Here is a 26,727-nt window from a genome sequence, read left to right on the forward strand (position 1 = left end):
GGGCTGTTTTGGCAGAGGACCTGTGTAGAAACCTAGCTTGGACCCCAGGGATGAAATGTAGACACTGACTGTGCTACAACAGGGCTGCTGTGAAACATGCACTCCTCAGAGCCATAGCACAACACCTGGCATTTTGATCCTCAGTCATCTGCATGACACACACAGAACACACACCCACTGAAAATGACTGGCCTTTGCAAGCAGAAATTGAAACTACAAGCGCTTGGCCAGCGTGACTCCTGCTGTCATTCAGCCTTTTTCAGAAAGAGATCAGTGGCTTTCTCGAAACATAAATAGAGCTTTTAACAAATGACAGGGGAAAAAAGATTGCTTAACTCGCTGTTCAGTTTTCAGATTTCCTGTTTTTACTCAACTTTCAAACTTTTTTTAAATGTCATCAGCCTTCTATTTCAGTTCACTTCCCTTCTAAATTATTTGTTTTATTCCCCATGGATGTTTAACATTACACTGCTTTTGCATTAACAGGGAATAATCAATATTGATAAATCTGATTATGAAGCATGTATTAAAAGGTACATTTTTATTTTATTCTATTGTTTATAGTTGTATTTTAAATGAAGTTATAAAACTAGTTGCAAGATGCAAATCTGTCTGCCTGGTGCCACTAACCTTCAGTTTTGTTTTTTTTGTGAGACAGTTAGGAAAGAGAGTAATAGGGGAAATTCAGGAGAAAAAAAGTTAGTGGAGGCATCAAACCTCCCCACTGTCTCAGTAAACATCCTCATGACAAACCTAAAAACTGCTGACAATGATCTAAGTCACCACCTTTTTTGTATAAATGTGTGCTATGGTTCTCCAGAGGTTGCTTTAATGTTTTTTGCCTCTCTTCATAAAAGGCACACCTTAACTAGCCAGTGTGGTGAAGTGCATACATTTGCCCCTCAGCTGCTCTAAAAATGTCTGCTGTGCATTGTTAGCATTTGTCACGAGCTTCTAGCTTGTCAGTCACTTATTTTTAGTTATCCCAGATTGACCAGTGCCTAGAGAAGAAAAAAAAAAAATCAACTTCAACTCAGAAGCCAGCATAACTCATTAACACATAAAGCTCATTAAAGTGAAGCTGCTAAATGCTCCTTTAAGATAGGAACTATATTCTAGCTCTAAAACACAAGAAAACAGTGGCAATAGGTCCTTTTTAATGAAGCCAGAGTTTAGTCTACCAAAATAGCAAATAAATCAATAAAAATTAAGATTCACTGTTAGAGAGGCTCTCTTTCTGCTTTTTTTAGTGGTGCTCAGCGTCAACCGCTTATACAAAATAAAACCATCCTGCATACAACTGTACATACTGATGGAGCCAGGGATTTGTTTTCATAACTATCTTTATACACAGAATAAAAACACCTTTTACAAACTGAAAACTTTACACAACAGTTTTTGCTTTTTAGATGTTATCTTAATATTAAGTTAAACAGAAAACACCTCTCTGCAAATGTTAACAATAAATAGTCCAAATAACAATTTACAATATGTTACAAAAGCGCAGTTAATACTGGAATTGTCATTGTACAAATAAATCCTTCAACAGAAAAAAACAAAACAAAGCATGCCCGAATCAAAGACAAAACCTGCTATATATTTATTTCAAACCCATCTTCATTGCTTTTTGTTATCTAGTATGAAGTCTTTTGAGATGTTATCTTTCTGAAATTAATATCCACTGAATATTCATCACGAAAGATTTTACATTATACAGTCATTCAGGTGAGTAGTCACATTAACTCTTTGAGAGTCCCAAAGGTGCTGGAAGGAGACAGATGCTTTTAATGTGAAATGCGGCGTAAGGAATGACACTAAAAGCTCCCCGGCTAACTGCACACTTGCAGAGATGAAAATAAGCATGATGCTGAGACAAGAAGTTTTACTGCAATACTGCAACGTTACACACCGTCAGTGCTGGTTAATTGAAATTCAAACATTTGCATCATTTGAGCGTTAACTTTACATCTTGCCTGTATTCCCTGTGAACAATAACACACTACAAGGATGCAATCAGATGGTGAGAGGGGCTGCATTTCAGCACAAAGTACCTTTAAAGGCGTAAAGGGATGAGTTGGCATTTTTGAAGCCAATAGTATGGACAATAGCTATAGTGTCCTGTTTGTTTGTTAGCAACAGTAGTCAATGGGGAATTCACCCACAAGGTACAACCAATCAGAGGTTTACTAGGGGTCAAAGTATGCTTCACAAAAAAACAACAACAACAACAACAACAAAAAAAAAAGAATCCTTCTCATTACTTAACAAGTGGAGTGTTCAACCATGGCTTTAGTGTTAGACTTGATTACATGTGTTTCCCGCTGATGATCTCTTCCGACTGTGGAGCTTGAATGAGTGAAACATCACTAGAAATTTAGAAAGAGATACAAAGACATTTTTAATTTTAATCTTAGAATGAACAGCCACTTGCCCATGTTGTGGGTAAGGCACTCTATATTTGTTCTTCAGCTTTTTGTTTTTTAATCACACCAGAACTACTAGTGAACTCAGATACAGCTAGCAATAACGACTGGATTTTAACGAGGAATGTCATTTAGCCGACGCGGTCATTCCTCCCCTTAAGACGTTGAGTGTTGAGCCGTCAAAAATTTGATTAAAATTAAAAATGTAGCTATAAGCTTAAACATGTAATACTAACAAAGTTAACTCTCTGGGTATTTGGAACAAGAAATGCTTAAGAATATGTTACAACTTGTTATTAACTTTAACCACAATGCCACCTTAAGTCTAAAGGATGTTATATTCATGTTAACATACATTAAACCCCTAAGGTTGGACAGAAGAATTCAAAGGAAACAGGGGTTCACAGAACAACTCCTGGAGCTGGTGATGGACACTATGAGCTCTTTGCTCCAATATGAAGACAGCTCATAATGCAAGGTAATGACTGCAGCAGACAATCATAGCTATGGGATCGACAACTAAGAGTGGAGCGGCCCAAAAGTGGCCATTATTGTCACTCGACTATAACTGGTAACATTTCTCAAAACGCAGGGCAGGCTTTCTTCTTTCCATATCTGGGATGTGTTCCGTGTCACGGTCAGCTCCCCTCGCGCCCTTGAGGCTCAAGTGCAGACAAAAGTACAGGGACTGATAATGGTGGTGAGCGAGTGCACGTGAAATGAAGCGAGGCATTTTCCCTCCACTCATCCTGCTATGTTGCATTCTACTTTTGAAACCAAAGTTACAGGTTAAACTGCAAAAACAACTACGAGAAATCTCTCATGACATTCAACCTCGACTTTTGCTGCCGTTACTTTCACAGCCCCGACACCGGCTGCTTAAAGACCAGCTGGGGTCTAAACTGCACATTTTGGAGCATTTACACATTAAGGGAGCAGATCTAAGAGAGAAGACAAACAGACAAAAGACACTGCGAGAAGAGACTGACAGTGAAAATATTTTGTTCAGATATGGCGTAGGTTTTTCCTGTACATGAGGTTGTGTTTTGTAAACGTTATTTGTTTTCTAAAGTGTTTCTTTTTAAAGGGCATTTCACCGACAGGAACAGTTCAGTGAAACCAACACGTTTTCTCACTTGCTCTGAACGATGTGACTCGAGACGATGGTCAAGGTTCACCGTTATTATTGCACTTTTACAAACAGGTCGGGGATGGCTTTGGGGCGGGGGGGGGGTTCTGGTCTTTCTCCACATCCTTGATCCTTCCCAGAAAGGAGGGACAGCTCAGTCAGTCTGGACAGCAAAGAGAGACCACTCAGTGACTGATGTCGTCCAGACGACTGTGGACGAGGTGGACGAGAGGGGTGGGGAGGTCCTCTCTACCTCAGGGCGGGGGGATGGAGGGCTCAGTCACAGATAACTCCTGTGCCAGGTCATTGAAGCGAGCGATGTAGTCCACGCTGCTCTCACTCATCATACAGGCCAGCTGAGTGTCCATCTGCAAGCACAATCAGACCACTTTCAGTACACAGCAGCGCACACAACAAAGCATTTGGGCAAAATATGCAGTGCCCATTCTGCGGCGACCCTCTGAAAATTTGCAGTAAAATTTGCTGTGTTTTGTTTATTCATGGCGATGTCAGTTTATAGCCTTTTAAATAGTGCATAGCCTGTGTATGTGCCAAAGTGCAACTGCAAAACATTTAAAAAGATTAAAGGAAGGAAAAGACAAATTTGATCATCTGTTTCTTGAGTTCTGTAATCAGACAGTGAGTCCTAGTTAAGACAGTGAGGGTGGTTTAAGGGAAAAGGTCGCCGTTTTGCAAGATCGGCAGACAAGTGTTCATTTTTCAAATTGCAAAACTGCAAATCAGTAGAGGGGCTGAAACATTACAAAAATATTGCCATGTGCCTGTGGACATTTGTGTGCAATTTTTTTCCGAAGGGCTTCGCTTACTTCCGCCACATCTGGAAGGCCGCGAGACTGAAAGGAATCGTGGGAGTTGCAGTCCAGGAGGCTGGGACCGAGGATGGCCGTACCACTGGAGGGGCCGGAGGGGGTGAGGGTGGTCCGCCTGCCCTTATCAGGAGAGACCAGGCTGGCTGTAAGGAAGAGAGGGAGAGAGAGAGAGAGAGACAGACTGTGAACAGAAAGACAGTGAACACAAACAAAGCCATCTTCATGGGACAAGCTGCGAGTGGAGGGCTAGACAATTTGCATTTGTGACCGCTTTCAAATGTTTTGACTCAGTTCCAGCTCTGCTATTTCTGGTACCAGTGCCTTTATTAATGTGCAGTGCACTGAGAGATGGGTCTTTCAGAAACATCATATTTTGCATTGGATCCTGTTCAGTTTGACTCTCAAAAGGAATGGATTGTCTTTTTGGCAAATAAGCCTGACTATCCAACAGGGGTAATGGTTTAAGTCTCATCTCACCAAACCATCTTATTACACAACAACTAACTGATCTATGGACTTTGATTTATGCAAAAAGAGTAATAGTCCTTTTTCACACCTTATTCACTGCGACACCATGTTTGGTAGACTTCCAGCATTAAAACTCTGGTATAAATATAGTATTTCAAGAGTAGGATTAATCACAGTCACAGCTAAAAATCATCTCAATAGCTACAATAAAACATTTTCCATGGATGAGTTATTAACCAATATCTTTAAAGTTTTTTTCTGTAAATTTCTTCTTAACAAAGATTCTAAGAAAAGTCTACATCGGATTCATGACGAGTTCTTAAACCGTGGAATTTTTCACTCCTCGATGTTGATGAATTCCTCTGCCTTCGTAAATTGAAAGCACGAGCCAGTTGACCCTAATTAGCAAAGCAAACACCCTGCCAGCCGCCATAAAGGGACATGAGGCTGCAGGGCCGTGTGCACACACACACAGTCACACACAGACCCTGATCAAGTTGAAACAAGTCAAGAATGCCAAAACACAAGTCTAAAGGGGATGGGACACTGGACTGCAGACATTAAAAAAAAAAAGAAGATGTCTGTAGCTCTGAAATAGATGTACTGCTGCAGGAAGTGAACACCAAACGACCTGTTGTGTATATTTTTCACTGTGCAAGAAAGCGATTACAGAACAAGTGAGGACAAGAGCAGGCACACAGCAACAAGGGACGATGTGACGGGCTGCAATGGCTCAATGGAGCTGAAATCCTCCGGGGTGCAGAACCCAGAGCTGTCATATTTAGTGTCAATAGTGGATATAAAGTCACAGAAAATAAGATGCATGGGATGCTGTTGCTGTGAACTCCGTATCTGCAGAAGGACGCACAACTGATGAAGTTAAAACAAAACAAAACAAGAAAAAACGTTTGAGCTCAAATATGTGTTAGTGTTGTGTTTATTTTAACAGACCATAATTGTTTGTAAAATAATGAAAATAATTCTTAAAATATTCCAAATTATATAACTATTAATCTAATTAAAATCCTAAAGACAAGTATAAAACTGAAGAAAACACAATCGCCAATTATTTTGCACAAATATGTCGGCACTCAGATGTGCGTAGGAGTGTTGCTAGATTCTGTTCTTTACCTACAAACAAATCTCAAATTCTAGTGAATGCCAGAATCTTTTTGAAAACTGTGTCAGTTGTTCTTAAGAACGGTTGGTGAATGAGGCAAAATGTTTTATCGTTTTAGCATGAATGAAAGTCAATCAGCAGAGCCTCCATTCGCCATTCAGTTTTCATTTAATATCATGAAAACTGTGGTTTGACACATTTTCAGTCTTTTATTAAGGACTTTAATATAATTATTAATTATGGTTGCGTGATCTCTGCCTCATTTCATTCAATACTACTCTTAAAATGATATTGTTATAGCAGAGTATTAACTCTGGAGTCCATCAGTTAACCAAACATGGCACTGAGAAAAAGCTCTATTAATATCTGTAATTTATTATTTGATAATATTCAGTCATCAGCTAGTTTTTGAGTACTAGTTTCCTTGTTTCTCCTCGGGCAGTAAATTTCATATTTGACTCCAAACATAAGATAAGAAGCTCTTAAGCTGAACCACATTAAATTAATGACATAAATATCAGTGTGCATTTTGAGGCTTTGCATTTCAAGGCTCTGGTTTTGACTCAAGTGAAGCTTTGCTGCCTCTCATACCAGTGCCTTTATTAATGCGCAGCTTCCAACCTTTCCAAATAACCTTTTTATATTTCTGCCACCAATCACCTCCAAGAACTTAGAAATGAACATTATTCTACAGCAAGGGTCATTTCTGAAAATGAGTTCTTGTTCCTGTTAATCAGTAATTTAAATATCTGGTTTTACGTTTGATGGGTTATTCCTAAATGAAAATATCGCTACCTGCAGGCATAAGTCCAAAGCCCAAAGTAAATGCACACAGCACAACTAATATAAAATTATGCTGGAACTGTTAGTTATGACTAATAATTATCACTTCATATTATTTGTTAAGTGATATTTATTTATATGTGCAATCACATTTCCTGCTGAGAAAACATTCAGGATAATGGGTAGGTGCAACAGAGTGAAATATGAAATGAGGTGAATATAAAAACAGTAATTTTGTGAGTCAAAGCATATGTTTGGATATGTGTGTGTGTGTGTGTGTGTGTGTGTGTGTGTGTGTGTGTGTGTGTGTGTGTGTGTGTTTGTGTTTATGTATGTGTATATGCGTGTGTGTGTGTGTGTGTGTGTGTGTGTGTTGAGGGACAGAAACACTTACACAGGAGGCATCCCAGTGTGGAGTCAGTGGAGTCGCTGGGGTACCACTGGGGGTCGTGGCTGGGTGAGGGGATCCAGCCCCGGGACGGGCTGACTGGGGGGGAGGAGGCCAGCAGCTTGGAGCTGTCATTGTTGCTCAGTTTGGCCGGAGACAGGGCCGCCTCCTCGCCTGCAGCAGGACAGGAAAACAGCCGGGGGGACAAATATGAGGCCTGACTGCTCAGTCAAATCAGCTGACTGAGTTTATAGAGAATTACTTTAAAAGGTATGCACATCAGGGTGACACAAGCTGCAAATTAAGGAACTATGGTAAACTCTTTGAAACCCAGGCTTTTATTTTGAAATGGTTTATTCCACTCTTTGAACAAAATTTGCTTTGTTTCTTTTTATTTGTAACTTTTAGGGACACTGCTCGTAATTTAAAAAAAAACAACAACTTTTGAGTCATTTTGATAGATTTCTGGGTTTTTGGAGTTTCTTGCAAATTTTGCGGGTCATTTCATGCTATTTTGCGTGCCACCTTTCCCCCCATGATGTTGGAAGAAATCCAGTGAAACTGCTCATTTGTCAAAGGTGTACAATTAACTGTATTTTAACTTAGATTTTATTTAATTTTATCCAAAGGAAGTGATTTTTTTACATCTTGTTCCTCACAAAGTTGGTTTGCCCACAGGTTGTGGTTTCAAATAAGCAAATTGCACCAATTGCAGTGTAAACCTCCAACCGTGTCAGGAAATTCCATTTGATGTTGTGCAAGTAAATGGTAAGTGCACCTAAAAACACGTAAACATAAAAAATAATCTTCTGTCTTGTTTTACTGTGATAATTTTTACACAAGGCCAGATGATTACCATGAAAACTGACTGTTACATTGTTAACCTACAGCCATAACTAAATTAACACATAAAAGGTAGCAGAAATAGATAAATGTAGTACTTTTGTTTATTAGTAAATAATGGCATATAAGATACAAACACACACATACCATAGTGGGCAGAGTTGATGGCCAGCTCGATGATTGAGTCACTGATGTGTGTTTGGTGTTCTCCGGGGGCCAGAGCCTCTTCAGGCGGCCCAGGAAGAGAGATGTCCAGGAGGGAGGCTACACTGGGAGGGGAGAGCAGAGAGTCGCCGCCCCCGCTCACTCCGGGACTGGGAGGAGGCACACCATTCTGCAGGAACAGCACGTAACTGGTTAATACTAATGGTTGCATTTTGTTTTCAAAATTTCATTTAGTCAGTGTGGTGTTTGCAGAGCATGCAAGCTCTTTCTTCACAACTGGACAAAACAACTACAATCACCACAATCACCAGCTTAGCAAAGCTGGTATTTATGTGGATGCTGGTGCTGGGCAAAGTCCGCTCTCTGACACAGTCCAACATGCTATTTAGTGTCCTGTGCTTTGTTTTTGCTTCCTTGGGTTTTGCTTTGCTGCATGCAGCACATCACTTTGTTCGTGATTGACTGTTGATCATATCTATATCTATATCTATGTATCTATATATCTACATATCTATCTATATATCTATAGATATAGATATATAGATATATATGCACGTCTCTGTAATGTCCTTTGACACATGCTCATAAAGAAGGGCTATATAAATAAATAAAGTTGAATTTCAATGTTGGGAAAAAAATAGCTACACAAGTTCTCTTTCAGCCCTTCCCCTACAACCATACAGGTTAAATTTAGAGAAAGGCAAAGGACATCTGCAATTCACAGTGTTTGTTGCAAACTACTGAACATGGTGATGGCTCTCTGGTGGTATGGGCAGACACCTTGTTTGAGTCACAAGGTCCAAAGGTTATTCTGCATTACTAAGGAAAACAAGGTCATTTTACAGGACAGGGTGCACTCGGAGACAAAAACACTGTACCTGTTATCCTATAGTGGTTCTCAACAGTTTTACTGTCATACCCCTAGGGAACTTTCTGCAAATTTCATGGAGTTACAGTATCCTGATCAGCACTTGCAGACAGAGGTGATTTCACCTCCAAATTTAGCTGATATTCTGAGCTAAATGGCTCTTCACTGGGTTTGCAATCGCTTGCTGTACGACAGTGTTTTCCCACTCTGTTTCCTATGTAGCGTCACACTACTGCAGTGGTTCTGAGTTCTGGTCCTCAAATTAGCCTTGTTTTTCTCTCCTACCAGGTAATTAATTGCACTCACCATGCATCACTGGTGTAAATCAGCCCCTGATTAGACGGCCAGAGTGAAAACCAGCAGGTCCGCAATATCCTCATCACATTACTGCTCTCAGGGTATGTAAGAAATTTTATGTGTGAAACAGGAGGACTAAAGTGCTGCAGTGCACTGCTCTGGTGTTTTACAATCCAGAAAAAACAGGCAGAATAAGTGAAGTTATGAAATAATCAGGAAAACGACATGACAGCTTTGGAGAAATTAAATTTTAAAATATGAATACAGAGTTGGCTTTTGTAGTGTTAAGGTCTTAGTTTACATTACTGATAACATATTTCCATGTATGTGTGAAGAATATTCAGTAGTGTTTTTACTGCCTCCAATGTAGACATATTGTGAAGCTTTCATTTTGTGTTTGTGTGAGCCTGACCTCTTGGGCACTGTTCTGGAGGAGCTGGGCGTCTGGTTCGGACTCTACAATGGGCGCAGGGCTGAGCAGCGTGTCGTTATCAACACTGGGGGGTTCGAGCTCCTGACGGGGACTGCCTGGGATGATGCCTGCAGACTTGGCTGCGAGGTCAATGGCACCTGAAACAAAACAAAACAAAACAAACAGCTCTGAAATACAAGAGACTTTATTTTTACTGTGCTTTTGTTTTGCATGTTATCCTCAAACAAGCACACCCAAAAATGCCTGATATGTATAACACTATAATTAAGACATAAAAGTGGTGGTAGCCTTTTTTAGAAAGCTGAACGCAGAAAAAAACGACAACAACAAAAAAATGGATGTTAATGTTATTTTCAGTCTCATTGTGTGATTATTGCGAGCTCTCTAACAGAAACCAAGTGAAGAAAATTTGTTAAAAAAAAGGCAAAACACCAAATTTCATAAGTATCAGATGCTTAGACACATAAATACAATTACTTCTGAGCAGACACATATAAGAATTGCAAAGGTTTAATTTGCATTTTGAACAACAGTGTCTTCATGCAGAGGATCCAGCAATTAAAAGTAAAGAATATTTAAGGAAAAGATTCAGCGGTGATTAGTTTAAAATTCTACAGTTATCCATGAGATTAATAAGATGCAGGAAGGGCTCATTTTGATGCCAACAGGAACTAAATTAAGTGTGCAGAACTGGATTTACCTTTTACATTGCAAAAACAATGTATTATTGTCCAATTACAAAGTAAGGCAAGTGATGCTCAGCTTTTGAAAAAGAGAACATCTTTCATTTATGAGAACCTTAAATTGTATCAGTCCAGGATGAATTCTGTTGGTTACTGATTGTAAATTGTTGGTCCTACACCGTCTGGAATTGGATACAATGGCACTACAGCACAAACAAACAGATCAATACATGATAATACATACTGGAGAGCTGGCTGGATGTTGACGAGCCTGAGGCTGCAGGGGAAGCTTTGGAGAGGAGAGGGCGGGAGGAAGGAGCCAGGCGGGTCTGGATTGGCCGGAAAGAGCCAGTTCCTGAGGGAAAAAACAGGAAGTGAGAAAACACTGAGTGAAGTCTTCTGAAGAAAGAAAGATATGTTTTTATTTAAAAAAAAAAAAAAAAAAAAAAAAAAAATCAAGAAACCATAAACATCACATTTACATTTCTACCCAATTACATAGAAATTGCCAATGTGTGAAATGAGTTTAATATCTTTCTACTGTCATAACAAACAACTGGCAGAATATAATACATGAGTCAAAGCCACAGGATACAGGATGTAAAAAATATTTCTCTCATACAAATGATCATGTGTGATACAGGTCAGCATGGACTGCTAGCTATTTTTAAAGGGCTGCATTAGCTGCATGTCACTACACAAACATTTTCTTAAACTTCACATTGTGACCATTGTGGGTGAAGTTTCCCATGGAGTCAGAGATGTAAATTCAGGCTGTCATCTCCATTAGCTTCTTTGAACCTTTGCAAGTCATGACAACTTTACAGAAAAGTACAAGCAACAGGCTGCAGGGCTAAACAACCTCATCAGCCAACAAAATATTGTATGTCTGGATGCTTGGTTTTGAGGTAGTACCTGTGGCCGAGGAGTTGGAAAGGATGGAGAAGGAGCACACGTGCTGTGGAGTGTCGCCAGTAGTGCGAGGGAGCAGAGTTCGCTGAGGACAAAACGGGATCCAGTGAACATCATGACAGAAATGCACCATCAAGAAACATTACGGCACAAGCATTCAGCTCATTCCCTCGCTGACCCTGATCAGTTACTTGTTTTATGGCTTTGACAATGGACAACATTTTGACAAAATTCACACACTGTTGTCCAGTTTCTGCACCTGCAGGACGTCAGTGACAGCTTTTACTAATTGCTCCGACGTCCTATGATACAGCCCGCTTAGGCCAGGCATTTACAAGGCCATTATTAGAAAAAAAGTGATACCACAAAACTGTGGAAACTGTATTTACTGTGATATCACGGAATGAGTCAAGAAAAACAGCCTCTTCTTCCTCTCTTACCTGAACCACAAGTGGCTTCCGCAGTTGCCTGTTCCGAGATTTCCTGTGTTTAGGGAGGAAAAGGTCTGACTGCATCTACAAGGTAAAGAAAAAAATTCATAATCGCACCATTTTTTGGACCACATAAATACCAACAGTTGCCTCTTAAATATACTAATCATATGAATATTTTGAATTCAAAGACAGCAGGTGACAAATAGTAAGGAAAACCTGAAAAGGGAGATCTAGGACATGTTTCTCCTCTGTACACACTGTTTTTTTGTTTTTCTTTAAAGTAAATGGTTAAGTATGAAACTATTCCTGAGTGCCTGATGTAAGTCATGCACTATAATCTATATCAGAACAGAGTTTCTTATCTGCAATGTTTCTTATTCTTCCCTTTGTTTCATACCAACTTCCAAAATAATTGTTTCATTATTCGTATTATTATAATTGTGCTTAAAGTCCTCTAACTTTTTTACTGCCTGAGTGTGTGTGTGTGTGTGTGTCTCGTACACTGATAGAGTCCAGCTGCTGTCTTAAGGCAAGCTCAGCCTCTTTGTTGGGGGAGAACATCCTCGAGTGGCGTGAGCTGTTAGGCGGCAGCGTGGTGGGAACTGCGAAGACGCCGCCCTCAGAGTCGCTGCCCGATGTCGGCCCCAGCAGGGAACGAGGCAGGTTACGTCCACCTGGAGCAGACAGGACAGGGACAGTCGCTTACATCTGGAACATACTGAGCTCAGAGTATTTAATAAAGCTAATCAGCAGCGTCCGTTTATTCTTCATATATCAAAATTCTCATCATTGTCTAATGATAAGAACAACTACTTTTGTACTACACTTGGCTTAACACAATAAGCAAAGGAAAGTAAAGGAAACAAAATAAACATACTAACAAAACAACTATGTCATATGGAAGGCCTGCCTTGCAAACTAATAATGCAGCTAGATGTTCAAATAGAAATGAGCATATTTAATGGGATGTTTCACCAAAAAAAAACAAAAAAAAAAACACATATCCTGAAACTAAAAGTAATTCAAACCTAATGTATTACGTCTAATAAACTAAAGACCACAGAAACAGTCTGAATGTGGAGTGAGAAAATGCCCAGTGAATAGATGAGGTAGTAAACCAAGAGTGTGTGACAGAGGGGTGAAGTTACCTGAGGCTGCAGCGTTTGGCAGGAGTAGTTTGGCCCCTCGGACGGAGGCTGGCTGCCGGCCACAGCTGGGGCTGCGGACCCCCGGGATGGGAGCCTTGCCTGGAGGAGTGAGGGCCTGGGTTTGCTCCTCCTGGGGGGTCTTGAATGGCGATGTGGCTGTTGAGCAGAGCTCTGGAGCCTGGAGGAGGAAGAGGGAAATCAATGACGCGGTTTTGATTCTTTTGAATAATGCCAACACTCCAGTTTGAGGTTGAATCGGCATCACAGTTCATTGTAGATATCATTTCTGAGCGCTGACAGAGTACCAATCTGATCTTTTATTTATCCAGTAGTATTTTAAGATGGGTGCTCAAGCCAGGCTCCATCTGATTGAATAATATCAACTGGGTGAGATAAAAGAAGGAGAATAGGAGGCAAGAGCAAACTTGGGTGTAAAATATTTCAAAGTGACATCCTCACATTAATGAGCCTTGGGGCTTACTCATCGTTACTGTGCCCTGAACATAAGGCAATATATCAATATTCTAGACCAGATACTATCTGTGATCCCGTGATATGGCATAAGTGTTGTGTTAAAGGAGCTGAACCACACTTATGAATTAAGTTTTATAGTGTGGATGGGCTGCACAATTTGGTGTGGTGCTTATTACTGATGTGGTGAGACTGTGTGATTGTGAGAGCAGGTATTTCTAAGCACTGTTAGTAAGCCAGTTTTGACAATCAACACATAAACATGAGTAAAATAAAGCAGGATTTTACGTCACTCAGGGAAAGCGATCTGGTTGGAATATCTGGAAAAGCTGATCACACTGCTGAGTACAAGATGAAACTGCTCAACTGCAATTTCTTTTCCTTAGATTAGTGCTGTCAAGCCTTATTAGCATGCATATAGATTGTGTAGAGATTTGCAATGACAATGCGCTGATTTAAATCTCTGAGGCTCAGGAGGTTCAAATTTAGGTCCAGTTCTTTTCCCTATTTATATCAATGATGTTGTTTCTTCTTTAGCAAACAGTCATGTCCATCTATATGTGGATGACATAGTGATGGATTAGGATGCTGATTCTGTTCATCTAGCAGCTGAAAATTTACAGCATTCCTTTAATATTTTGCAAGGTGCACTTAAAGTTCAAAGGCCTGTTTTGAATGCAGATAAAAAAAAAAAAAAAAAAGTTCATGCTATTTTCTAGAGCCAGAGCTATTGATTATAGTGATTTTAATATTTCTACTGTGAATGGATTTATGATTGAGACAGGATATAAATATCTTGACATCTGGAATTATGAAAAACTCACATTCAAATTTCATATATATAGTTTTGCTTGTTGATTAAGGACGGCTGTATGTACAGAAACAGAGCCAGCTTTTCCCATGTTTTGTAGAGAAAGGATCGTTGAGACAGTGTTGATGTCAGTTTTGGACTCGGCTGATGTGATTTACAGACACACATTTTCTTCCACTCTTAAACCTCGGGACACTGTATCCTTCTGCTTTGAGATTTACAGCTTGTGATGTTTATGGTGCACATCGTTGTATTTTGTATGATAAGGCTGGGTGGTCTTCCTTCTGTGAGAGACATGACATGCACTGGTATCTCTTTATCTACAAAGCCCTCATCGGAAAATTACCATCTTACATTTCATTGCTGCTGCTCAGATGAACTCCATTAGACCTGCGTTTGGTCTGAACTTGGGAAGACTGGTTTTGATTTTAGTGCACCTGATTCCCCTGAACAAAATTTAGCACCTCCTTAAAATTACTACACTAATACCTTCCAGACATTTCAGATATTTGATCTCAAACTTCCCAAATTCTACTTGTGATTGTTTTATGTAATTGCATTTTTACCTGACATTTAATTATTTTGATTTACTTATCTTTTTTTATCTAACTTTTTATCAGTTTTAGCTAACTGGAGTGTTACTTTTTGTCCTCCAATATACCTCCTTGTTTTGCTTGTTTTTTTCTTTTGCATTTTTGTAATCAACTTGATATCACTGTGAAGTTTTTGGCCCACTGCTAGTATTAGTTGCTTTTTTTTTTTTTTTTTTTTTTAAATCATTTCTGTAACATTTTTCAATTATCTTAACAATTAAATGTTTCAGAGTTCCCTGGCACAAATAAGACGCCGTTTATGGTAATGGAAAACCTGCTATCACACTTACCAGTCCTCTGTCAGGTGAATTTAACTGCATAATCAGATTTTTAAAATTTCAATTGTTCTGTGTAGAGTCGGCTTCTGCGGTGAGTCATTCCAATTTTGCACGATAAACAAAACAATATTGTTACACCATAGACACATTATTCTACTGCATTCTCATACTTGGAAGCTCTGCATCTCAGTGACTGGGATTCTTATAGGTACACTTGGGGTTTGGGCTTACCACAGCTATGCTGTAAACAAAACAAGGCTTTGATTATGAATATACCAAATCAACAAGTTTATAGAAAGGAACAATGCTGACAACAGATCTTTGCAACCCCACCTAAACTACTTTCTGAGACTGTAACCTAAACTGGTCTGTTATGACCACAAGTGTGTTTGTCCCTACCAGAGGTTTCGGGTTGACCTCGGTGGCCACCAGCCTGAGCAGGCAGCGCAGGACACGGTGTGTGCTGGACGGCGGTCGAGGCTGGAGGTGTGTCAGGCCTTGTCCATTATCGTGGGAGGAGTTCACCGGTACGGCGGGCTGCCACTCATACTCCAGCTGCAGCTTGCTGGGTTTCCCCAACATCAGGTAGAGCTCAGCCAAGGTGACATTTTCTGTGCCACGGGCGTTCCAGCCCTCCTCCCTTATCTGTTCAACAGTCCGCTCTCTGGCTGCCAGGGTGGTGCTGCCCTGTTGTGCTGCCTCCTCTGAGCCAGTCACTGCCAGCTTGCCTGGAGGAGTCCGGTTGGCTTCTGGGGAGGAGGTGCTGGAGTTCGGCTCCTCTCTGCACTGCTCTGATGAACTTTCTGCACCACTACTTGGCCTCTCCTTGCTTTTGGTCCCCACTCCGGTGGCCTCCATGCCAGAACATGTCTTGCCCTCTTCCAGCGGCCCAGTGCCACCCACCTCCTCACTGGGAGTCACATTCTGTTGAGAGGAAGAGGGCGCAGACGAAGACGAGAGTTTCTTCTCCTCTGCTTTTGTAGAACTGTCCAACGGAGGGTCAGATAAAGAGGGCTCGGGTCGACGAGTGTCACCCGACATAGTCACTGAGGCACTGGCAGCAGCAGTGCTGCCACGTCCAGATTTGGCACCACCCCGCGGAGGTGGAGCTGAGTGGATTCCCAGAATCTGGGCAGCGGGCAGCTCCTTGGCCCCAGGCCGGCTCTTGCCACTCTCTTGCCAGTGCACAGTGCAGGAGGCCTTGGAGTGGACCACACGTGCCACACCAGGCAGCGTGGTCAAGGTGCTGCTCTCGGCAGGGTAAAGGAAGAGCTCCTCCTGCTGGGCTTTGTTGGGAGAGGCTGTGCCTGACTGGCTGCCCTCCAGAGCCTCTCTCTCCAGAAGACTCTTCATCTAGACACCGCAATGTCAAGGATCATGCTTGACATGATGACACCAGCATCCTCAACACCAAACGTTCAGTAAAGAACCTCTGCTGAATTCCCAAGTGGTTCTACTAACATCAAAATTAATATTTCTCATCCCATATAAAACTTCATGTTCATGTTCATAAACTTGAGTTTATGAACTCAAGTTGAGTTGGTTGAGTGTTTAATGTGTGTTGTTTAAAGAGTATTGTATTTAATCCATTCATTCCTATGCAGCATGTGGCTTTACATGCCTCAACAAGCTAATCAAATATGAAATTTCACACCATACCAATTTCTCAGCTGTACTATAGTCCTCAAAACCTCTTGGTTGTGATTTAAAACAAGACACTTAGCATTCCCACTAACTATTTTTCTTGAAGAAACCTTCGGGGGAAAAAAGACTATTATGTCTTCTTGAAAAACCTCCTGTAACATCAGTTTGTGTAACATGTAAAGCCTTGCTGACCACATGATGTGTTAAAGGATACAATCCGCTCATCGTGGAAGGCCCACTTCTGTTTTAGATACTCTATGAGACTGGAGACTTTCCTGTGGAGCTCCACCACCATCCTGTGTTGGGAGAGAAAACCAAAATATTTAGTTAAGCAACAGGTGATAGCTGTTGATACACAAGAGGCTGCTGTGGTAAGGCGGTGTTGAGTTGAGTAACTTAGGCCTATCATGTTCCTCACATACACTTCTCGGATTTACACTAAATGAACAACTCATAGCCAAGAGCATCTCAGGTGCTTAACAACTGTATTTTTACTGATAGAGTAGAATAATAGTCAATAATTCCATTTACCTTACTGAGATTAGGTTTCGAGACATACACAGAGTAAAGAATATGATGATATTTACCAGTTAGAAATGAACAAGAAATGCTTAGGTTTCATTTAACAGTTAAGAAAAGTATTTGTTAGTTTACAAAATAAATTTGATACTCTGTGATGAATTCCTGGATACATGTCAAAACTTATTTTACAGCCAGGTCTGTTTTTATTTGCTAAATGAGCCCAACAGCCAAAATATAGCAAGTCTATCAAATTAAAATTGTGAGACAGCATATAGTTTAATGACAGCGTCAGCTGTGTAATTAGCCTTTTGGTGTCTAATTGATGAGTGATATTAGGATTTAATGATGCAAATATACAGCATGTAACCATTTGGAAAGGACAAATTTGAACGAGCCAGCCATTCAACAAAATCTATCATTTATTTAAGGCCTCCAAAACCTAATTTTAGATATCTGAAAAGCACCACTCCTGACCTCAGGCGGGGGTTGTGGGCCAGACTCTGAACACGGGCCCAGGAGTGGTTACTCCGCGGCTGGAGCTCCACTGCCACCTTCAGAGGGAGACGCACTGGCTTCTGGTCCTCCTCATCGCTCATTCCTGCAGGGAGAGGCGGACAGAGTGAGACAATGACACAGCTCTCTCTCTCTCCGATGAGAGGGAATTTGTCGGGGTTCAACCTCAGGCCGAGATTAGTAGTGCTCAAAGCGGCCACCTGTAAGAAGGGTTTCTGACACTACGTAGTGAGGAGAATCAAGAAGTGAGCAGAGAGAAATGCTACGAGAGTCACATTACTGAAATCTAGAGCGCTACAAGAAGACTACGTGGAAGGTGAACTTGACAAGTGCGGGTTAGAGTAAAAAATACCATCTAGCTACATTCCATGCATGACGGATTCACTACCTGCATGCAGCAACAGTCCAACCAAACTCTGCGGTACTGTGATTGAAAGGGAATAAACCAAAAAAAGCACAACATCAGCATTTTCTTCTTGTGTGATAGTAAAAAAAAAAAAAAAAGACCGACTACGTGAGCGAGAGGACAATACGAAAGCTGCTGTCCCATGTTTCCGCCAACTTTAACGCATGTTATTGAGCAGAGGGAATAGATGACAGCCGGTCAGAGCAGTCATCTCCACTTGCCTCCTCCTCCTCACTCTTGTTCCCCCACAGTTACCATGGAAACGCAACCCTTCCTGCTCACATGCTGCCATTGTTGCCACCAAAACCCCGCCCACACAAACCCTGCTTCTCGCCACGAGATGGTATGTATGTTCAACACCAATGTTTGTTTTCTTTGTGTGTGCATGCATGTATGTGTGTGTGTGTGCTCACCATCGGGGTCACAGAGTTTCTTTAGCGCACGGCACATGGGTGCTTTGATTCGCAGGTTCCTGCCTTTGGAGCGCACGGTGGTGGCCCTGCTCAAACAGACAGGAGAGCATCGGAAAAACATTTAATGTTTTGAGGATTGCGTCTCAGGACCATGTCACATCTTTCAACAGTTTACAAAGGAGTGTCATTGTCATTCCACAGGTTTACAACATATTCTAGTAAATAAACTCTGTAACCTTGCAGTCCCATTGGTGGGTCTGTCACTGCTGTGCAGCTGAGCTTTGATGAACCCCACAGAACAGAACTTCACTATAAACTCTAAGCTTTCCAAAGATACCAATATATGTCCTGCTGAATTACAGGGAAACGTATATAAAATTATGCACAACACATGTAGATGTTTTCTATCTGATGTAATGTTGCAGCCATAAAACAATTGCATCTTGGGTTTGAATATTTCCCTCATTATAAGTGTGATGTAGCTCCAATGAAGTGTTGCAACTAGTAGATACAGAATATATATGTGACACAATATGAAAAAAATGTTTTTTTTTCTTCTAAATTTGAAGCTACTTGAGGTGAAACTGATTTAAAATTAGAGATTAATATCCTCATAATAATAATATCCTAATAATCAGAATAAGATTTATCTGTGTGTAGCACAAGCACTAAAATGAAATACACAGAATATATGGCATATGAGCATGGAAATTAAATTTGCATAGACTGACATTTAATGGGATGAAGTGCATTACTGCCCTATTACCCTGGTTTATATTGGCATATCATAGCCATTATATTCTAGCTTCTCTTGTTGGGGATGTAAGCTTATCAGAGGCATTGTAAACATGATATGGAGTGTATGTATACCAGCTCAAAAGCTGCATACTTTACTATCCTAAGAAAAATCTGTGTGTAAACTCGCTCACCGTGTTAAACATCAAAATAAACACAAAAGGTATAATGGAGCCAAATTAACTCTAAGCTGTATATCTGACTTACCCTTGCTGGATGAGTTCATTGAGCTTTGCCACATTCTTATCGTCCATTACTGTCAGGAGAGAGAAAACATACACTAGAGAGCCACTTAAAACATCGTCCCTCAGGAGCTCCACCTATACACCAGGAGTAACTGTCCCCCACGACTCTGAGTTTTAATCACTTCCCTCGTGTCCCAAGCAAACAGCACCACAACACTCGTAAACAATTTACAAAAAAGATGCATTCAAGAGCGTGCACAGATTCCACTTACGTCCTCCAACTTTTTTGCGGAGCTCGGCGTAGCAGATGAGTCCGTACAGTTCTTGGGAGGATTTCTTCATTGCTCGGGAGTACACTGGGTGAGAACGGTGGAACAAGTTTACAACGCTGCTGTAACCAGTAGCAACACAGGGAGCGTGTGTATGCAATGCATAGATAAACACGGCAGCCACAAAAAGGGCAAGGGGCTCACGCTTATCTAGTGAGATTCTTTAACAGATGTTTTGGGACGGAGTCATGCTACGGTACAAGCTGCTGCATGATCATCCCTGCAGAAGTGGTTGGAAAAGTACATTTATCACTTATGAGGACTTTATATTCAAATTGTACATCCTCTTAATTCAGCTTATTTATTTTTCCCCATGAATTTGATTGTTTCAAGAAGCACCTTCAATACAAATACCCACCCAATGCACAATTCCATGTGAATAATTCAAACTACTGCCCCTTTCACACAAAGAACCTGTTAAAGTGCTCTGTTGACTTTTCTAGCAGCACTGGTGGTGTCCCTGTCCATGCTATTAGCCACTATCTACAGAATTTCCATTTTGAAAAGATAATGGTCCTGCACAGGTGAGGCAAGCAAGGCCATACACTGCATTTAAGGTATAAGAAAGTAGACCTCACTTTGTTATTGTTTTGGAAATATGGGTAAATGTGTAGTTCCTGTGGCTGAGCCACAAGTTTCTCCTAATACTGGTAATAAATAACAAAATGATGTTGTTTTCTGATGTTTCTCACAACAAAAATCCTCTTGCCATGAGATAGTCACAGAATGAACTATGTATGTGATCATCACTGGTTCATTCACTACGTGAAACCATGACATAAAACTGTCACAACATATTGTGTGTTTGAACCTCGGATCTTGCAGCTTTTGGTAACAGTAGCGTCAACATTCTGCTCTTGACTCCTGTTCACACCTTAGTACAAAAAATGTCTGAAATATTTTTGGGTCGAGCTGCGTGTGTGAAGGGTCTATTGTTTTTAACTTTCCACTGTACCTCTCAAAGTGCTTTCATGATTTCATGTTTTTTTTTTTTTTTTTTTAAATCAAAACTATGGTTTGTGAGATTTTCGCTTCAGTGCACCTGTGCTATATTGACAAACATAAAGGCCAGGCTCACCGTTGGCAAAGTCGATGTATTTGGAGATCTTGTGCCAGGTGCGGTAGTAGAAATGGCGGACTTGCTCCTTGTTCTTCACCATGTTGGCTGGCTTGCCCCTCTTCTTGTACTTCATCGCAATGTTGTTTTGAATGGCCTCAAAGTCCTTCCCATGCTGGGAACAGGAGATGTACAGGTGAGATAATGAAATAGATCTTAAGAGGAACATCTTTACATTGTATTAATTTGTCTCATGATAAACATTAATGTCATTAGATTAAAAAGAAGGATCTGTGCCACTTAGGCTAGTGTCAAAATACATTAAAGCCATAGGGAAAGAGCAGTACTTGCTCATTACGAACTCATGACAACCTATTAGGTACCTCATAGAGTCCCTCAAAGAAGCTGTTTTTGTCCTCAGCGCTCCAAGACTCCCACTGACGACGTGCCCTCTTCTGATTACCAGCTTGCTCCTCCTTGTCAGCAGGGCCATGGCCCCGGGACGCCTTCGACACAGTGGAGCTGGTCACAGCGCCCGACTGGCCCGCTGCCGCTTGGGAGGAAGAGCCATTCTCTGCCCCTGTGGCACAAACGAACAAAACGCACAAATCCATCAGAGAGGCAAAACAAAACTTTAAAATCACAGTTTAAAATATTAAAAAAAAAAAAAAAAAAAAAAAAAAAAAAACAGGGACTGAGCCAATGGTTTCTGGGGAACTGCCTTGCTTGTTTTGTGCGACATGGAGTGTGGCTAAATTAAGTACAATTGAAGCTGTTCTGAGAGATGTTAAAATACACACCCACAAAGCCACCCACCACTATTACAGCGCACAACCTGCAGAGCTTCCCCTTCTGCGGTTCAGCTCTGGCAAGGAGGCAGGAAAAGGAATCAGTCCCTCTGGTCAGTCCTACAGTGTGCAGGTCCAAAACCAACTTGCTGTGGGCTCAAATGGCCAAGTTTACTCCAGCACAGAGCACAATGCCAGGAGGCAACACAAACAACAGGGCAGATGCTGTTGCAACACTGGCCTTTATTAGGAAAACTATACATTTCAGCCAAAATGGGTGTTACTAATGTAAATCTGTCAAATAAGCATGTGGCTCACAGGCTCTGGCCTAAATGTGTTTCCCTTCAAACTACGTGTGCACCAATATAGCATCATATCAAAATAAGTGGGGCTGAACTCCCTTGGTCAACTTGTCGATGCCTGGTCGACCTACATCTATTTGGTGAAATAATCACAGTCCCGTTTTCTCTTACAACAAAATAAAATTCCTTCTAGTTGCCCACTATAGCAGACAAATCTATCAATCTCAATATGTCTACCTCAAACAAGTCAGATTTAGCTACCAAGCCATTTTAGCCAACAAGTTTGATATGAAGTGCTTTGTAGAACAGCGTAAATACACTAGAAAACACACACAAAAACAAGTCTGTAATAATAAATCACAGGATCTGTGAGAAAAAGCATGTCACTTGAAAAAAGGTGGATATAGTTGTTGCCTGGGTGGAGGGATTTTATTAGCAGGATTACAATGAGGAAAAGCCATAGACAGTTTTAGGGATGTTGTTCAAGTTTCAATGATACATCACTGCTACGTGCCACACCTTATTTTGGCTATGGTATGGAAACTGAGGAGAAGACACCTCACTTCAAAAGGGTTACATCAGTTTAAGACAGGTTTCAGTTAATGCAAGGGAAGCTTACTTGTGATCAGTGCTCAATTCATCAATTAATCAGGGTGCAGACATGCTTAAAAAAGGTCCATTTGCATGAGATCTGCTCCAATAATCCCACAATCAACAGTAATCTCATCAGCCGGACAATCAAAAGTTGACAAGCTTATCAATGAGCCACTTTTCTCCCTTTGACTGGAAAGTCAGTGAAGACAGGCAAGTTTAATGTCATGTCTTCTTGAAGTTCTCTGGTTAGACGCTTATGTCGTCACAGCCACAATAACCCCAGCAAGATAAAGGTTATTTGTTCACATCGCAACTCACCACATCAACAAAGCCTTAGCCAATTTACTTTCAACTCCTCAAGGAAAGATTTTTTTTTTTTTTAATAAATGTGAATGTGTTTAATAAATGTTTATCTGCTACATGGTACCTTGTAAAGAATGATCAAGGTGCCATGTGGTTGCAACATAATTTTGTCAGCACTAAGCAAACTGGTTTGTACATTTATGGAGGTCCAGTTGGTTACACTTAACCAATTCATTTGGCAACATAAATGGGTGGCATGGCAAGGGTTTCCAATTTGTCTCCACAGTGCAGCATACATGTTTTTAAAAAAAAGCCATTTTGTGCAAACTGCAGACCGCATGTCTAAAATAAGTAAAATGCACCTCTGCATCAACTGCCTACTTTATGTGGCAAACTGCACAATGAGCAAGACAACAGTGCTGTTTGCTCTAAGTGATATTTGAATTAACTGCCCATGTTGATATAGTTGATATGGCTATGCGAAAAGAAATTGTAATTAAAAATAAAAAATAAAATAAGCTATTTAAAAATGCTGATACACCAATTGGTTGCATTGGATCAGTGTACCAGTGATATTCTTGGCTGGTGTCAATAAGGTCATCCTTTTCCTTTTCCTTTTGTTTTTTAAGTGCAAGCACCTTTCTAAAATACTGTCTCTTGTATTTACTGCCCTGTGCTGATTGACTGAGTTAAAATGTTTAATCCTGAAGCCACTTGTTCCACTGTTCTTCTTACATTTCCCTAACACGCAGCCTAATGACAGTCACAGCAGTCCCTGTGTTTTCAATGCCATAGAGGCAAATTTCCAAGAAATGATAATTTATAATAGTCAGCTGACATCCTAATAGAAATTTGAGTCCTGTCCTATGACTCTCCTCCTTTTCAAGGAACTGTTGGGATGGTGTTGCAACTTGGACTGAAGCAGACAGAAATCTACTCTGAGGGATACAGTTCCTCACAACAGTCGGTCACCCCACAGGGAATATACAATACAACACAGCGCAGAAACACTACGCAGATGAGTAGCAATTTACCCGTCACCGCTAGACTAACTAATATAAATAAATAAATAAATGAATACTGGCACGGGAGCACAGGTGAAATTAAAAGTAGGACCCCGAACACCTATCAGAGCTGGTCACCTACCTTTCGATTTTGCCCCGCCATGTCCATTGATGGTCGAGCCTATTGAATCCTTCCGGATCCGTTTGCTCGGAGGTCGAACGCTTGATCGGAGAAAATGATGCTGGTCATGGCACGGAGGGGCGGCTTCTGCGGGGGTCTGGGGCTGCTGGGTCGATCCGGGTCCGGCCTGGTTCGGCAGGGAGGTGGGAAGGACCGCTGCCGGACTGGGGCTGAGACCCGTGGTTGATGGATTAAGAATTTCCACTCCGTCTCCCTTTGTACTGCGCTCCTCGCTGCCCTGCTCTCCGCTCTCCTCCTCGTCACAACCTTCAGGCTTTCTGGACGAATTCTTCCCCCCATCGACACCGATCCCCTCCCTGGAGCCCAGTGTCATTCTGACAAAACACATTTAAAGAAAATATGTCACACTAGGAGGAAAGCGGTGTGCGAAATTAACTTCTAAAGACGACGTTCTCTCTCTCTCAACATGGCCGCCGCTGTTTGTTTCAAATCCCCTCTCCAGTCCCAACAAAACACCACCAAATATATGTATCTAACGTTTTATTACTATTTACATTCAATGGCGAAAACAGTTTAGCAACTGACCGCAGTGTTTAACCGGTTGTCTTTCGGCTCAATTGACAAATATTTGGGGTTGAATTTCAACTAAATTCAAATGCGAGCGCCTTTCAGTTTAAGCGCCCTGCAGAAACGACAACGAAAACCTTCAGTGCATTCGACCTCTAAATAAAGTGTTTCTTTTGCACGCAATTTTACCCATTTTCATGCTCATCGGTAGCAGACGACGTCTTCTTTCTCTTCACCATGGGTCCGACCGGTTGGATTGGCAATAATTGATCAAATTGAACATAATAAAAGCACGACCGATCTCGCCGCTTTCTGCCCTCTCTCCTTGCTCCTACCTCGACTGAGCTGAACTCTGCGCAGTTGAACTGTTTTCTATCAGCAACAACATTACTCTGTGAATTCAATGCTTCTTTGAAACAAGACCCCACAAAACTACTGGCGATGATGAATATGAGATATCTCCACTATCTAATGCAGAATAATTACTAGAACACAGCCGATGGCCTAATTTGAACCGATAGCGTAGATAAAGTTTTAATCCATCCATTAACCTGGGAGCAAGTGGACTTTGCTTGTCACTACGTCACGGTCGCTTGTACAAAATAGTCTCCAAAACAAGTTTTTTTGATATGAATGCTGAGACTACAAGGCTGCTAAACAATAGTCTCATTTTATAAGATTACCATCAGCTCAAATCCTCACAGGAAAAACAAATCGGTCAAACGCAATACTAATGGAGGAAAGTGGCTTTGTATCCTTGTGCTCCTTGCACATCAAGATATAATATGATCCACTTGAAAAATAATGGTATGTAGCACAGATAACATAACAAATTTATAACATATTGTTTAAGCAATTATTCACTGAGATTTGCTCAATAATATCAAAAGAGAGTATGAGAAAGAGTGATAACAAGAGAAAACTTGCCTAAATAAACAAAGCCTGTGAGCATGCAAGGAGCCAGAGATTCAGTCTGAAACTGTGGAGGAACATCATTACTCATCTACACTCTGATAAGGCACAAAATACTGTGTCTGGTTAAATGTCAAGAAATGTAACTTATATGACAATCACAAATTATCATATAAATGCCACCAGCTGAAAGCCACCAGTTTATAGGACTAAAACTGATCTGCCTGTAAAGAGCCCAAAACTACTACTGTCATACCCTGATCATCTCCTCACAACTTAAAGTAACCAGTGTTAACAATGACATTGGACTGTATTTCAATTTAATGTCAACATGAAGTTAAAGGATGGCTTCAAGTGATATAGTATCCTACATTAACACGCGTAGCTCCATAATAATAACTCCCTTAATACAAAACAACAGCATGTAACGTTAGTCCCCTTCCAAAAATAACGAGCCAAGTGATGAATTCACTGGTTTAGCCAAGAGTATTTACAATATCACTCGAAACCAGCGACAGTAAAGCTGTGTTAAAGCTACACTGAATACATGTAAGAGCCATGTCCATTCATAACGTGGTGCCTAGCATAACCGCCGCGGCTGGCTAACGTCAGATAGCGGAGACACCAACAGCTGTTCTCGGTGAGGTGATAACGACACCACGGAGAGCCTCGATAACATGTGAGCGCATTAAATTCTAATAAATGTTATTAATTACCTGAAGTGGAAGATGGCTGGTGATATTCCCAAACCTAAACATACGCTAGCATAACTAACGGCAGCCACCCGCCGACCTCGCTGCTCGGGGCTCGCGGAGCTGCACTGACAGTTCCTGCAGAGCGGTTCCTCACGCGCCTCAGCACGCCCACTACTACTAGAAAACAAACCCGGCGATTGGTCAGAAAATACACGCGGACGATAATTAAATAAGATTGACAGCAAGCGCGTCCAATTGGGGTTGAGAGCGGGTATCGGGAATGACCAATTGTTGTTTTTTTCCCGCCGTGCTTTTTAAAATTATTTGTTTTTAGCGTGTATTTTTGTAGTTCTAGCACACTGCTGTACTGCGGCTTTATTTCAACGAGTTTTGCGTCAGCGCCACGGGGCCTTACTTCAACAAGTCAGTGTTCACAATAACGTGTTCCGCCCATGAAATGATTGACGTCGGGACTGACG

At 41.1% G+C, this 26,727-nt stretch overlaps 1 protein-coding gene across 3 annotated transcripts; it reads right to left on the reverse strand.

Annotated features, from left to right (window-relative positions):
• Positions 1-1,325: 1,325 nt before the first annotated feature.
• On the reverse strand, positions 1,326-25,100 carry cramp1 (cramped chromatin regulator homolog 1). 3 transcript variants are annotated; one of them, XM_030058205.1, is made up of 21 exons: positions 24,831-25,100; positions 24,075-24,448; positions 21,325-21,521; positions 20,963-21,116; positions 19,828-19,911; positions 19,578-19,626; positions 18,576-18,661; positions 18,145-18,180; positions 17,718-17,841; positions 16,936-17,017; positions 15,477-16,430; positions 12,925-13,102; positions 12,278-12,450; positions 11,783-11,857; positions 11,346-11,427; positions 10,675-10,785; positions 9,727-9,884; positions 8,132-8,318; positions 7,148-7,315; positions 4,380-4,525; positions 1,326-3,920 (listed from the first exon to the last, which is right to left on the reverse strand). In XM_030058205.1, exons 1-21 carry the CDS (start codon positions 24,878-24,880, stop codon positions 3,807-3,809), a joined length of 3,582 nt encoding a protein of 1,193 aa, XP_029914065.1. In that variant the 5' UTR covers positions 24,881-25,100; the 3' UTR covers positions 1,326-3,806. The 3 variants fall into 3 exon arrangements, with proteins under 3 accessions (XP_029914065.1, XP_029914067.1, XP_029914066.1); XM_030058207.1 differs by lacking the exon at positions 18,145-18,180 and having other exon boundaries at positions 11,783-11,851; XM_030058206.1 differs by lacking the exon at positions 18,145-18,180 and having other exon boundaries at positions 24,831-25,099.
• Positions 25,101-26,727: the final 1,627 nt, after the last annotated feature.

The sequence above is a fragment of the Myripristis murdjan genome, chromosome 8 (genome assembly GCF_902150065.1).
Source record: "Myripristis murdjan chromosome 8, fMyrMur1.1, whole genome shotgun sequence".
Classification (NCBI taxonomy): domain Eukaryota; kingdom Metazoa; phylum Chordata; class Actinopteri; order Holocentriformes; family Holocentridae; genus Myripristis; species Myripristis murdjan.